A 15,828-nucleotide genomic window follows, 5' to 3' on the forward strand; every position below is an offset into this window, starting at 1 on the left:
TGTTTTCTCGGGACAACAAAAAGGGATCTTTTTTCAGATGATTCTATACTCATGTTTCTAAGCCAAAGAGTATATATATTTTTACTCTTACTTATTTTATCCTCAGTCCCTCTTCTTGTGTTGTAGTTCAAGTAAAAAAAAAAAAAGATATTTTATCCTGCTTTCATGTTTCTTCTTTGAACTTAAATAAATTGGCTGAAGGAGAGTTTTTCTCATAAGTAAGAGTAACAATTCTTTTTGGTTTTGTGGCTTTTTGGGAAACTCTTTTTTACAATGCCACCACTTTTATCATTCTTCCAAAAGTGACTACTTGTCAGAGCTGATCAAAAAAACAAGGAGCGGGGCTTCCCTGGTGGCGCAGTGGTTGAGAATCCGCCTGCCAATGCAGGGGACACGGGTACGAGCCCTGGTCTGGGAAGATCCCACATGCCGCGGAGCAACTAGGCCCGTGCGCCACAACTACTGAGCCTGTGCGTCTGGAGCCTGTGCTCCGCAACAAGAGAGGCCGCAATAGTGAGAGGCCCGCGCACCGCGATGAAGAGTGGCCCCCGCTTGCCACAACTGGAGAAAGCCCTCGCACAGAAACGAAGACCAACACAGCCAAAAATAAATAAATAAATAAATAAATTTAAAAAAAAAACAAAAAAAAACCAAGGAGCTACTATACCAGTAAGGTAGTATTTGAGTCCCAAGGACAATCTACTGGCTGACAACAAAAATACTTAACATATTTCTACGGAGATACTGTTTTCAGCTTCTTAGAAAAATTGTCTTGATATATATAACTCTTTCTTATATTTCCTTCCACAAGCTATAATAGATATTTCCTATAGGTTAAGTAGTCAGAAAAATGATAATGCAATAAATTCATTTGGAAAATCAGGTTGCATTAAATCAGGATTTCTTAACCTGGCATCAATGAACTTAGATAGAAAAAACATCTTTATTTTCACCTCTAACTGAAACATAGCATTTCTTTTAGCTATAACTATAGGCAACAGATGATGGTAGTATTAACACTACATGGAATTTTATCAGCAGTAGAAGTCATAAATATTTTCATATTCTATTATAGTTGTTGTAGACATCTTGCATATTTATGTTCATCAGTTCTTTGAAATTAAGCTAGTTTTACACCCACTGCTAGATCTTTTTATTTAATGTGTTAATAAAAAGCATATATATTACTACACTGTCAGTGGGAATGTAAATTGGTGCAGCCACTGTGGAAAACAGTATGAAGGTTTCTCAAAAAACTAAAAATAGATTGGGTTGGTTTTGTTTTAATATTGAGCTGCATGAACTGTTTATATATTTTGGAGATTAATCCTTTGTCTGTTGATTCATTTGCAAATATTTTCTCCCATTCTGAGGGTTGTCTTCTCGTCTTGTTTATGGTTTCTTTTGCTATGCAAAACCTTTGAAGTTTCATTAGGTCCCATTTGTTTATTTTTGTTTTTATTTCCATTACTCTAGGAGGTGGATCAAAAAAGATCTTGCTGTGATTTATGTCAAAGAGTGTTCTTCCTATGTTTCCCGCTAAGAGTTTTATAGTGTCTGGTCTTACATTTAGGTCTCGAATCCATTTTGAGTTTATTTTTGTGTATGGTGTTAGGGAGTATTCTAATTTCATTCTTTTACATGTAGCTGTCCAGTTTTCCCAGCACCACTTATTGAAGAGACTGTCTTTTCTCCATTGTATATCTTTGCCTCCTTTGTCATAGATTAGTTGACCATAGGTGCGTGGGTTTATCTCTGGGCTTTCTATCTTGTTCCATTGATCTATGTTTCTGTTTTTGTGCCAGTACCATATTGTCTTGATTACTGTAGCTTTGTAGTATAGTCTGAAGTCAGGGAGTCTGATTCCTCCAGCTCCGTTTTTTTCCCGCAAGACTGCTTTGGCTATTCGGGGTCTTTTGTGTCTCCATACAAAAATGGGCAGACCTACATAGACATTTCTCCAAAGAAGACATACAGATGGCCAAGAAGCACATGAAAAGCTGCTCAGCATCACTAATTATTAGAGAAATGCAAATCAAAACTACAATGAGGTACCACTTCACACCAGTTAGAATAAGCATCATCAGAAAATCTACAAACAACAAATGCTGGAGAGGATGTGGAGAAAAGGGAACCGTCTTGCACTGTTGGTGGGAATGTAAATTGATACAGCCACTATGGAGAATGGTATGGAGGTTCCTTAAAAAACTAAAAATAGAACTACCATATGACCCAGCAATCTCACTACTGGGCATATACCCTGAGAAAACCATAATTCAAAAAGACACATGCACCCCAATGTTCACTGCAGCACTATTTACAATAGCCAGGTCATGGAAGCAACCTAAATGCCCATCGACAGACGAATGGATAAAGAAGATGTGGTACATATATACAATGGAATATTACTCAGCCATAAAAAGGAACGAAATTGGGTCATTTGTTGAGACGTGGATGGATCTAGAGACTGTCATACAGAGTTAAGTAAGTCAGAAAGAGAAAAACAAATATCGTATATTAACGCATATATGTGGAACCTAGAAAAATGGTACAGATGAACTGGTTTGCAGGGCAGAAATTGAGACACAGATGTAGAGAACAAATGTATGGACACCAAGGGGGGAAAGCGGTGGGGGGTGGGGGTGGTGGTGTGATGAATTGGGCTATTGGGATTGACATGTAGACACTGATGTGTATAAAATGGATGACTAATAAGAACCTGTTGTATAAAAAAATAAATAAAATTAAATTAAACAAACAAACAAACAAAACTAAAAATAGGACTACCATATGACTCAGTAATTCCACTTCTGGGTATACATCCGAAAAAAACAAAAACACAAATTCGAAAAGATACATGTACCCCAACATTCATAGCAGTATTATTATAATTGCCAAGATATATAGAAGCAACCTAAGTGTCCATCAAGAGATGAATGGATAAAGAAGACGTTTATATATATACATAACAGAATACTACTCAGCCATAAAAAAAGAATGAAATTTTGCCATTTGCAACAATATGGATGGACTTGGAGGTATTATGCTAACTGAAATAAGACAGACAGGGAAAGACAAATACTATATATTACTTATATGTGGAATCTAAAAAAACAATAAACTAGTGAATATAACAAAAAAGAAGCAGACTCCCAGATATAGAGAACAAACTAGTGGTTACCAGTGGGGAAAGGGAAGGGGGGAGGGGAAAGATGGGGGAGGGGATTAAGAGGTACAAACGATTATGTATAAAATTAGCTACAAGGGTATATTGTACAATGCAGGGAATAAAGCCAACATTTTATAATAACTATAAATGGCATATAACCTTTAAAAATTGTGAATCACTATATTGTGCACCTGTGACATAATATTGTACATCAACTACACTTCAATAAAAAAGCATCTATATTACTACATCACGTATTTAGTTTAATTTTTTTCTCCTGATAATCTAATTTTATTTATTTATTTATTTTTAATTTATTTTTTAATTATTTTTTATTGAAGTATAGTTGATTTACAATATTGTGTTAGTTTCAGGTATACAGCAGTGATTCAGTTATATATAATTCAGTTATATATATATATATTCTTTTTCAGATTCTTTTCCATTATAGGTTATTACAAGATATGAATATAGTTCCCTGTGCTATACAGTAGGTCCTTGCTATTTATCTATTTTATGTATAGTAGTGTGTATCTGCTAGTTCCAAACTCCTAATTTGTCCCTCCCCTTGTTTAGTATAATATTTTGATAACCATATTTCAATGTAATTGGTTTCTTTTGAAACCAGTGTGTGTGTGTGTGTGTGTGTGTGTGTGTAATTTTATGCATCTCATGACACTGTCCTGAGAAGTTGTCCATAGGTTTCACCAGACTGGCAAAAGATTCCACAGCACAAAAGTTAGAACCCCTTCTTGAAACCTTGCTAAAGAATATTAAACCCACTTACATCACTCTGAAGGTCATAGGCCTTCCGAGCTTGAATGATGTCATTCTGATCAGGCAGACAGGTCCATTCATGAAGGGGTTTCTTGTAGTCTATGTTGCTTACAAGGATCTGGCACTTCTTGGCCAGCACCACTCCCAGCATGTCCACTGGGCTACTGAACTTGGTCTTCCAATTCTCAAAGTCCTTCTTGTACTCCCTGTCACTCTGGATCTTGGCCATGTGGATGGACCACATCATCTTGGTGTCATCCTTAACATTTCGGGCCCCAATGTGGTGGCCAAGCTGTTTACGGTAGTCTTCCTTGTACTTGTACTGAAAAAAGAATAGACAGATAAGTCTAATGATAAGGACATCTTATTTATATCACATTTCATAGTTTCATAGACACATTATTTCTTTTGATTTTCCCCACCACTAGTGTGAGGGAGAAAGTTTAATATTATCAACTCCATTTTATAAAATAGAAACCTGAAGCCTCCAGGAGTTAAGTGATTTGTTCAAGGTCACATCATAAGCAGGTAGCAGGGCTGAGACTAGAATGGAGAGCTTCTGATTCCTAATATTTTCCCCTTCCACTAAACTATACTGCCTAGTTTACATTTGCTTAACAAGTAAAGATAAAACATCTTGTACAATTTAAAAGAGCATCTACTTAATTTAAACATGTGACTGCTTTTTCTAAAAATGTTTCGATATGATGACTATTTTAGAATATTTCCCTTGTAATCAGAATTTATAGTGAATTCCATGGTCAAGGATACAGGCTACATTTAGAAAGTTTCACCAGGAAATACCTCCCTTATTTGCCTGTCAATGTCATTGAACTTTCAACCATGAGAGAGTAATAACTTGGGTTAACACTCTATCTACTTTTAAAATTCAAGAATAATACTTTATGGTCCATTTTACCATGAGATGGTCACAGTGTGGGCTTCTCCAGGTTAACAGCCAGAAAAAGTTTTTATAATGGAAGGAATGAAGCATATGTCTAAGGTCTGGGACACTTCCAGAAGAAGGAAAGTCTGGATTTGGGTCTTAAGGAGCCCTGGTACAGAATGAGGGTACTGGACACCCTCAGGAGATGTTTCTCATGACACAGGAAGGACTAGAGAGGAGAGGAAAGTGGGTGCTGAGTAAAAGCTTTGCTTACTTCTCAACTTGTTCTTGTGTCCAGTTATGGGCATCTTGGTAGGAGAACTTCACTAAAGGTCAACAAAGGATTAAACAAAACTCTAAAACGTATGCATAATTAACATCTTCTCTTAATGCCAGAGTAAACGGATAGAAGTAGTAGGAAAGAGTTCACATTTATGTTGGCTGATTTACATGTGCTACCAATGTCTTTAACAACAACGGTTTTTACAAACGGCTGGGTCATCAGCTGCTCAACTTCTGAGGCTCAAAAATATGAGCCCATTTTTAGTGTTCATAAAATACTTATTTTTAAAGAACATAACTCCATCTTTGACAGATTAGCAGGTATACGGGATATAGTATCTTTTGTTTTCTTTGTTTTCATTTGCCACTTTGTACATGGGGGAATCATTAAAGGAAATTGAGACTTGCAGGCTAAATTTCTGGCAAGCAAAGCTGTAAAAGCTGCCATTTGTTAACATCTTTGAGTAAGAAATGCCTCTTCAAAAAACATCAACTTACATCACTAGCAATATTTCTTGATGCCTTGGCTGCTTGGATTGGAATGGCATCCACGCGCAAGTCATAGCCTTCCTTCTTTGACTCTTCCAAAGCAAGTTTATAGAGTTTCTGCAGAAAAAAGAATTGATCAATCATTACTCCTTTCGTAAAAACTTTAGCTATTTATTACTAAGCTTTCTCTGTCCTCATTTAAACTACACAAAATTAAGTATTAGTGTGAGTTTGCAGAAAACTTTCAAGGATTTCAAGGATTTCAAGAAACTCAAGGATTTTAAGGCACATGGTTTAAACTTTGATGTTTTATTGATTAGTAAATCTCAAAAGTTTTTTGGGGAAATCAGCATCAGGTTGCTAAAATTTTGTTTTGCCAAGCAAGCAAAACTGTAAAAAAAACAAAAACAAAACCAAAAACCCAGCTATTTATTGTCACGATCTTAATATAAAAGGAAGGCCATTTTTATGCCAAAGAAGGAGAAGGAATAAACACAGTATTTTTTAATTGAATATATTTGGATTTGTGAACAACTCAATGCGTTGTCCTTATTTTCTCCCATTTTACCATGGATTATCATCACAGAACTTGATTGATCTGTGTAGACTAGGGTTTCAGAATCCTCACTCTGATGAAAATGTTGGTCCTGAAAGAGATGGCTAGGAAAATGCTTGCAAATAGCATTAAATGGTAACCAGAACACAATGAAGCGGCAAAAGAATACACAGTACGGTAACTCACTGTGTTTTAACCTAGTGACTGCCTGCTAAATCGTTGTTGAATAAAATAATGACTTGATAAGCACACTGACCTGTAGCGGAAGGCTTTAAGAGTATATTCCCTATTGGGATACTTCCCCAAAAGCATTTCATTCTCTGGTGTCATCTTCATAAAAGGCTAGTCTACTTTGTGGACCTACCACATAGACCAAAATTGAATCAAGGGAAAACTATCTCTTGAATCAAGGGAGAACTATCTCTTTTATTGACAATGTTGTTCTGGAGCATGTACAATAAATTAGTCAAAAGATTTCACTAAGGATATTATTACAATAGTTCATTTTTGCCTTTCACTTCATGATATGATCAGTAGTTTACTCACATCACTGTAGTTTATTCGGTTGAGTTTGGCTAGCATGATTTCTGGTGTATCAGGCATGACATGGATTGTTTTCTTGTCATTGTCCCAGGCTTCAGTATACAAATGCTATGAAAAAAAAATGAGGAAAATTATTTTGGAGTTCACAGACAGTTTTTCTTTTGATTATGTGTCAGTCACCTCTCTTCTGTACAAAGTAGAAATAAAATTACTAAAGTTGCATAAATTCCTACCTTTCATGTAGATAAATTACTATTTCCAAGAGTATTTAGCTTACTATTTCATTGACTCAGTTTTTGCTGTTTCTTATTAAAATTTTTGAACAGTTCTGAAAAGTATAATTGGGTTGCAGATTTTAATATCTATAATCGTGAAATAATTACAGCACATGGTATTTTTAACATCAGTTTACTATTCTGAAGTATTACTAAGTAACTATGGTGTTATAATGGGAAAATCATTTTAAAAGGTATTGTAAATCCTATAGGAATCTTTAAAATGTAGTAACATGTCAGAATTTTTACTTCATTCTATGGTAAATTCCTATACCTGATGGTGAGGAGTGAAGACTCACCTTACTCATGTTTATCGCATTGTTCTTTGCCAGCACCTGCTCCGGAGAGTCAGTTATGCTGGTAAATTTCAGTGTGTCTGGACGCTGGCGGTAGATGTTATCACTCAGTATCTCTCCGGCCCTCTTGGCTTTAACTATTTCCACGGAGCCAATTGGAACCCAGCCAATGCCTTTCATCCATTCAAGGTCTGACTTATACAAATTCTTCAAATCAACCGACAAGAAACACTTTTATTAATTAGTTGTTCAGATTCACAGTCACAAAATGGATCATACTAGAGAAACACAAAAGCACTGATGAACAGGTAAAGCTGCCATCACAATCACTCATTAACAAGCATTATTGAATCCTGAGTACATTTTTTTCCTAAGCATTTTTTGGCACAGAGGATTGTACTAGGAATGATGAAAGATCTTTTTTGAAAAGTAAAAACACAGTCCTGCCCTTGAGGGTATTACAAGACTTTTACACAAGAGCAGAGTTTCTTTAGCTTTGGAAAATGTGTTCTAATAGCTCCCCAAAAGACCACATACTTAGACCAATGCTGGGTAAGTGTTGCAGTCACAAAAACTCTTGCCTTTTTTTTTTTTAAAGGGAAAAGAGGTGAAATTCAACTATGGTTGTGAGTTTCAACACATAGTAATGTTAAGTTTTACAAATCATGCTCTTGATTTGCATTTTTAATTGAGATATAATTGACATATACTAGTTTCAGGTGTACAATATCATGATTCAGTATGTGTGTATATTGCGAAATGATCACCACAGTAAGTCTAGTTGAGATCTATCACCACACATACCTATACTTTTTTTTCTTATGACGGGAGATTTTTAAAAAACTCTTGCCTTTATTTTCATCTTCAAAATCACAAAATATAAAGTGTGTAATGCGGTGTTCTAGAGATAATATATTAGATATATCCTAATTATTTATTTTATTTTACTCTCAATAGGGCATGCTAACTGTATTATTATTATTGCACTAGTATTATTGTTGCTGTTGTTATTATTATTATTGTTAACACTAGTACGCAGAAGCAGCATTGGGGGTACTCACATCACTCTGGAGGTCATAGGCTTTCCGAGCATGGATGACATCATTCTGGTCAGGCAGGCAGGTCCACTCATGCAGAGGATGTTTATAGTCCACATCACTGACCAAAGTCTGACATTTCTTGGCCAAAACGATACCAAGCGTGTCCACTGGGCTGCTGAACCTAGTCTTATATTTTTCAAAATCTTTCTTGTACTCACGGTCACTCTGCATTTTGGCAACGTGAAGGGACCACATCATCTTGGGGTCATCATGTATCATCCGGGCACCAATATGGTGACCCAACTGCTTACGATAAGTTTCTTTGTATTTGTACTGAAAGAAAAGAACCCAGTAAATGAGGAGGAAGCGGCAAGGGCTGGTCCCAGTTGCTCTCTCTGTGATGATGCTTTTCTATGAAATCCTCAAGACATCAGGGGAATTTCATCAAACATGATGCTGTGATGCTACACACTGGGGCATGCTTTCACCCAAAAAAGAAGATATGGTGCTCATTTCCACACCTCTATAGAGGATAACTCCACATTGATTCCTTTATATTATGCTAGAAAATTATGTGTTTTAATCACAAAAAAAGTGATTAAAAAGTGAACACTGAATGAGCTCAATTACAGTGACAAGCAGTTTCTCAGAAGTCGGTCATGTGAGTGGACCCAAGTGAGAACATATTAGAGGGATGTGCTTACATGGCTCATCAATTTTCTTTTTTTTAAGGCATTCTGAGAAATAATTTGTCCTCTGCACAAATAAACTGGAAGGAGTAGTTTTAAAATGGGTAATTTTTGTTGATAATGAGCATAGCGTTTCAGTTTTGCAAGATGAAAAAGTTCTGGATGTCTGTTGTACAATAGTGTAAATATACTTAATACTACTAGACTATATACTGAAAATGGTAAAGATAGTGAATTTTGTTATGTATTTTTATTATGATTTCAAAGAAAAACCTACCAAAATGGACAATTTTGCTATTCTTAATATTTTAATATTTAAGTTGTCCAGGAACCTGATGTATTCATTTTTAGGGTAAAGGAATGTTGATTTTTGTGGGCCCCATAGCAAAGAGACGTTTAACTTTTTTGCTATCCTATGTCCTTCCTCAAGTCATGGGGAACTCAGTTAAGCCTGCTTCTTTATTGGCATCTTTGCCTTGAGTGTAGCCTGAGGAGAGCTCATGAGGTTTCATGAGTAGCTCAACATAATGTCCATTTAACTTTGACCAAGGCACTCAGTCTTACTAAACAAAGACCAAAAGATGAGCAACAAAGGAACCATATCCCAGTGTGTCTCTATGAAACTTGTAATCTTGGGCAGGTTACCTACTGTCTCAAAGCCTCAATTTATCTGCCTGTGCAATGAAGGCAGTTAAGACGGATGATGACTACAGAGACTTCAAGCTGTGTCCCAAGAGTGTGATTCCCTATGCAGGTGGCTGGCCTGTGGGTAACAAACATAAGGATGTGATCAACTCTTACGTCACTGGCAATATCCCGGGAGGCCTTGGCAGCCACGATGGGAATGGCGTCACTTCTTAAGTCATAGCCTTCTTTCTTGGCTTCTTCCATGGCCTGGCGATAGAGGTTCTGAAGGAAGAAGTAGTAGCTTTTAGATACAGTGCTCACTTTCACCCTAAAAATGTATTTCTGTCAAAGGAAGACTACTTTTGGATGCAGAACAACACTAGTATGTTTAGCCTCAAATAAATTAAATTTAAAAAAAAAGATCTCTTTCTTCTTTTTACTTCCTACATATACAAGCTATTTATTTAACTTGAGATTTTACTTTCAGCAGGTCTAACACAACTTTCCTTGCCTAAATCCTTCTAGATTTTACACATTAAGTCATTAACTCTGAAATGTGCTTGGATTGCTCAGCACTTATTCTTTTCATGAAATAACCAAGAAATGACTATTTATTTAACTGCAAATTTGAATTAGGACCAATTTTACTAGCAGAGAATATGATTATTTAACAACAACACTACCACCATGAGCATGTACCTGTATTCAAATAGTGCTAAACTGAGGATAATCCATTGTTTCTGAACATCTTTGTTAATACTGATTTGCTCTCTATTCATTTTGTCAATTGCCGGAAATTGCTAGCAGACAGAGGGATAGCAGGTACCAGATATTTATGAGACAAAAGGACAAAATTGATGAAATTATAATAATTTCTTTATGAATTGGGAAATACCCACTGTTCAGTTTCTGTGGCAGGACAGATGCACACAGAAGGTGGAACACAGGTGTTCCACGGGAACACAGCTTGAGAACCACTGCATTAAACAAATTATCTATACCAGTAGTATTCAGTCTTTTTGTTTGTGAACCAATACAAGAATTTAGTGCTTTGTTATTAATAATTTTAAAATGACTTTAGAGTCTGAGAAGGATGTCATTAAATGTTTTTAATGTAGATTATTAATGTATGACAATTCACATTCTTTTCATGTTGAGATTTTACAAGGAAAAGCTAAAGTAAATAAGAATAAATTTAATGTATTTGAGATAAAGTCCCAAGGGCATTTGTTCTTCTTAAAAATTTCTAGGGACTTCCCTGGTGGCTCAGTGGTTAAGAATCCGCCTGCTGATGCAGGGGACACGGGTTTGAGCCCTGGTCCAGGAAGATCCCACATGCTGCGGAGCAAATAAGCCCTGTGTGCCACAACTACTGAGCCTACGCTCTAGAGCCTGCGAGCCACAACTACTGAGTCCACTTGCCACAACTACTGAAGCCCTCGTGCCTAGAGCCTGTGCTCCGCAACAAGAGAAGCCACTGCAATGAGAAGCCCTCACACTGCAACAAAGAATAGCCCCTGCTCACTGCAACTAGAGAAAGCCTGTGCACAGCAATGAAGACCCAATGCAGCCAAAAATAAATAAATTAATTTAAAAAAGAATTTCTAGAAATATTCATTTTGTAACTAGAGTCAAATACTTTTATACTTTATATTTTTCCTTTGAAGAATAAATTCTCAAGTTTATCCTTATGTATAAGTGGGAAAAAATGTGCTTGAATCATCTTGCAGCTTCAGGCCAAACAAATTTTTTTCATTCTTTCAACATTAGAAAAAGATGCAGGGCTTCAAAGAGAACACTTTTATTATCATCAAGGCTACATTTTAAAGAATGTTTGGTAAGTTATTTACCCAAGAGAACTAGAATAGGTACATAAGAGTTTAAGAGGAAAAAAAATAAGATATAGTTACTTTGTTTTGTTAAACTTTACTGAGCTAAGTATGGAATGAAGGTACCATTGGTAACGGGTTGAGAAGAAATTCAAGTGGGCCGCTTTGAAATCTAATCTTCAGGAGACAGTCTTTAGGGAATTACCATAATCATGCAATTTTAAAGAAATAAATCCAGATGAAAATTTTAGAAATTAAAAAAATAGCCCAATTTCCTCTCAGCAGTCTGAAAAAAAAAATACCCTACCTCGTCTGACCTAATTTTAATAAAAGGGAGAGGCTTAAAAGCATTATCCCTTTGGGATAGAAACTAACTTCATCTGTCTGGGGTGAGGCAGAATGTCTGGGAAAAGATAATCCAACAGAGAAGCTCTGTGGCCAAGAGAAAAATTGTTCATTCAAAAATGACTGAAGCCGGGCTTCCCTGGTGGCGCAGTGGTTGAGAATCTGCCTGCTAATGCAGGGGACACGGGTTCGAGCCCTGGCCTGGGAAGATCCCACATGCCGCAGAGCGGCTGGGCCCGTGAGCCACAACTGCTGAGCCTGCGCGTCTGGAGCCTGTGCTCCGCAACGAGAGAGGCCCGCGCATCGCGATGAAGAGTGGCCCCCGCTTGCCACAACTGGAGAAAGCCCTCGCACAGAAACGAAGACCCAACACAGCCAAAATCAATCAATCAATCAAACATACGCATCTGATTCAAGATCCTCATTAAAAAAAAAAAAAAAAAAAAAAAAAAATGACTGAAGCCAAGGTCAATCAAATCCTTGTGATCAGGCTTGTCCTTGGGTCTGTTTTATAACGCTAGACAAAAGGAAATCGTCTCCTCTTCATTTCACTTGTCATGCCTCTTCTTTAGGGCTACATTATGATAGGCAAAAGTAATTAACAGGGGTAAAATAATAATATGGTCAAGTCTTGAAAATAAGTATTTAAAATTTCCAATGTTCTCAAACTAAAGGGAAGTCTGCCCTTTTTTCTGTTTAATGAAGACACAAAAAAACATGTAAGAAATCAATATTCATCTTGAATGAACCAGATTCATTTGACTTTGGCAAGAACAATTGGGCAAGAAGCTTTTTCTGCGGCAGTATTTCTATTCTGCAAAGATTTGTGATGACAAGTTTAGTGGGGCTGGAGATAGTATGTAAAAAAAAAATGTTTTTTTAATTGTCCTCAGGCAATTTTGAGATGGATGAATTTAAGAATTCTTACCTCAGTTCTTGTAAATAAACTGAAGTTATTTTGAGCATGTTAAATAAATCTAATCTTCACAGTGACTTGAGTAAAGGGAAGAAATTAAAGTTTATTAAGCAGCTACTTTATGCCAGGCTCTACACTGGGCATATTATATATACTACCCCGTTTAGCCATCACAAAAATTCTTCGATAGACATTTTTATCTCATTTTACAGATGACGTAACTAAAGAAAAACTCATAGAACAAATTTTGAAGCAAGTACTAATCTGATAAATAGCAATAATTATTTTTAAATTAAAATTACAATATGATTCTATCATTAATAGTTGACTTTGAGAATTTTCCCCACCTCCTGACATGGAGATATTTTTGTATTTATCCATTTCCCTATGTAGTTTTTTAATTGAAGTATAGTTGATTTACAATGTTGTGTTAATTTCTGCTGTAACTATTCTTGAATATAATGATACATATATTCAGGGTAGGTTATGGCAAAAATAAATAAATAATTGGTCAACATGAGAATTAAATCCATAATTCCGATCTTTCTACTACATCAGCAAAATAACGTGGCCAGGTCAAAACAAATGGTCTTACCTCACTATAATTTATTTTATTTTGTCTCGCCAACATAATTTCAGGTGTATCAGGCATCATGTGGATTTGGGTCTTGTCATTGTCCCAGGCTTCTGTGTATAAGCGCTGTGAAGGATAAAAAGGTTAATGAATTAGAACAACAACGTTTGTTGTAAACAGAGGTTTCCAATTTAGAGATCATGACAAAGTTGAAAGCCAGCCTTCTGACTATCTGGGCTGTCTGCTGTATATCAACATTCTTCAGTCTCTTTGATGTTACAAGATATTTATTGTCACTAAATATAAGTGTAGATTAAGATATGAAAAGAAAATGTGTGTGTGTTTCGTTACAAGATCACCTCCACTCCAATTAAATTAAAAGCAAGTATTTTCCAAGCATGTATACACGTCCATATGTACTGAGGCTGTATCAACAAATTCCTCCCATGATTCTGTCTGTTTGTCTGTTTGTTAACTGCAAATGTACCTGGATATGCCATCTCTAGATTTCTTTTTGATAAATGTTATGAAGATTTGCACCTGACTTGTTTGTTCTATACTTACTAAGTACCCAACGAGAAAGAAACCTTGATACCAAACATGTATAACTGTTATAGATTTAAAACAATTTAAACACCAAACAGCTGTCCTACTCCTAACTCTATTTCACAAGAAATGTCAAAGCAGAAATTCCCACATATATTTGGGGAATCCTAATAGAGAACTCAATCAAATCACCATACACAGGATGGCAACTAGATAAAACAACCAAACAAAAGGACTAACTTAATTAGTAATAGATATTCTCAAGGACATACAGCCCTGTTTTATTTTCCCCCACATTGGGGGCTCACCTTGCTCATAGTGATGGCGTTGTTCTTGGCCAGCACCTGTTCCAGGGAATCAGCCACACTGGTAAACTTCAGCTTGTCTGGACACTGGCGGTAGGTGTTGTCACTCAGTATTTCTGCAGCTCTCTTGCACCTGACCACATCCACAGACCCAATGGGGACCCAGCCAATGCCTCTCAGCCACTGGAGATCTGATTTATAAATGTTCTGATGAGATCAAACACAAAAGCAAGGATTACTGAAGCTGTTAGGACTCTTGATTTCAAAAATGAATGAAAAGGACTGGAAAAAGTGGATAGCCAAACTTCATGTTGATGTCTTTTAAAATATGAAGCCCAATTGGATATAGTTCATGGTATTATGTTCTCTCTAAAAGAAAAGTAAGGCACAGTAAATTAAGGGTGGAGAGGAAAAAACGTTATTTTTTTTCTGAGGGCTTTACCTAATCCTAGGCCATTATCTGCATATTACTATGTATTATCATCATGAGCATGGTCAACAGTGGTGTTTAATGGGTCTCAGTACTCACGTCGCTCTGGAGGTCGTAGGCCCGCCGAGCGTGCATGACATCGTTCTGGTCGGGCAGGCACGTCCACTGGTGCAGGTAGTTCTTGTAGTCCATGTCACTGACCAAGGTCTGGCACTTCTTGGCCTGCACCATCCCCAGCATGTCCACTGGGCTGCTGAACTTGGTCTTCCACTTCTCAAAGTCCTTCTTGTACTCCCTGTCACTCTGGATCTTGGCCACATGCATGGACCACATCATCTTAGGGTCATCCTTCACGTCCCGGGCTCCAACGTGATGGCCAAGCTGCTTGCGGTAACCATCTTTGTATTTGTACTGAAATAACAGTAGTCATTTAAAAAATAAAAATGAATGAAAAGGGCTAAAAGTCTTATTAATATAAAACTTTATTATTTTAAAATTGGTAATTCTTGCAGAGAAATAAATCTTCTGAATATCAACTTATCTCCTCATCCTAAACTCTGATGAGACTTCACAGCAATACTCTAATGGGGAGCAGGCCAAACTACATAGTTCTATGGTTTGCAGACATTAAGTCTCTGGAAATAAAGGCAGCAGCACTTTTCAGAAAATCAATTGGAGTTGTAAACTGCCGTTTTTTAAAATCTTTTTGGGCCAGTGAAATCATTAACCCAGAAGTTTTACACATGATTTTGAGAACAACTCCTGAGTTCAGAGGAAACTTTTCACTCCCCTGCCCACCCCGCCTCTCCCAAATCTGGCTCTGCTAACTTTCACAGGACGCCTGAAATAGACTGGCTTGTGTTTCCATCCTGTATACCGGCTCTACTGGACACCAAATTTGGGTGAGGTTTGTTGGGATTCCTTGTGGAGAAAAAACGGATTATATAACTACAAGAAAGTGTTTTGTTGGTGGCAATGGTAAGAGCTGGCTCTGGATTAGCTTCTCTCCACTTCACGCAACAAAATTACACAAATCCTAGCATATATTTACTGAAGTCTGAATTCTCTACCAAAGGAACTTCTTTCGGAGACAGCGGAAAGAGAAATCAGGCTATTTTGTTGGTTTTGGTTGTTATAAAAAATTTTTTTTCTTTTTTCATTTAAAAAGAACTCAACACTGCAAAGTAAAGGAGCTGTTACAGTGGAGGATTACTGGACTGAATGTCAATATTATGACATAGTATGAGTGTGTTT

At 36.7% G+C, this 15,828-nt stretch overlaps 1 protein-coding gene across 23 annotated transcripts in view; it reads right to left on the reverse strand.

The window, feature by feature from the left end:
• Positions 1 to 15,828, reverse strand: part of NEB (nebulin) — a 215,554-nt gene that overhangs the window by 93,617 nt on the left and 106,109 nt on the right. For all 23 annotated transcript variants that reach the window (XM_057551795.1, XM_057551792.1, XM_057551794.1 and 20 more), the window contains exons 65-73: positions 14,674 to 14,985; positions 14,148 to 14,351; positions 13,315 to 13,419; positions 9,804 to 9,911; positions 8,335 to 8,646; positions 7,277 to 7,480; positions 6,706 to 6,810; positions 5,613 to 5,720; positions 3,957 to 4,268 (exon numbers count right to left, since the gene is read on the reverse strand). In XM_057551795.1, coding sequence (XP_057407778.1) covers positions 3,957 to 4,268; positions 5,613 to 5,720; positions 6,706 to 6,810; positions 7,277 to 7,480; positions 8,335 to 8,646; positions 9,804 to 9,911; positions 13,315 to 13,419; positions 14,148 to 14,351; positions 14,674 to 14,985 — 1,770 coding nt within the window. The remainder of the gene's footprint in view (positions 1 to 3,956; positions 4,269 to 5,612; positions 5,721 to 6,705; positions 6,811 to 7,276; positions 7,481 to 8,334; positions 8,647 to 9,803; positions 9,912 to 13,314; positions 13,420 to 14,147; positions 14,352 to 14,673; positions 14,986 to 15,828) is intronic.

The sequence above is a fragment of the Balaenoptera acutorostrata genome, chromosome 8 (genome assembly GCF_949987535.1).
Source record: "Balaenoptera acutorostrata chromosome 8, mBalAcu1.1, whole genome shotgun sequence".
Taxonomy (NCBI): domain Eukaryota; kingdom Metazoa; phylum Chordata; class Mammalia; order Artiodactyla; family Balaenopteridae; genus Balaenoptera; species Balaenoptera acutorostrata.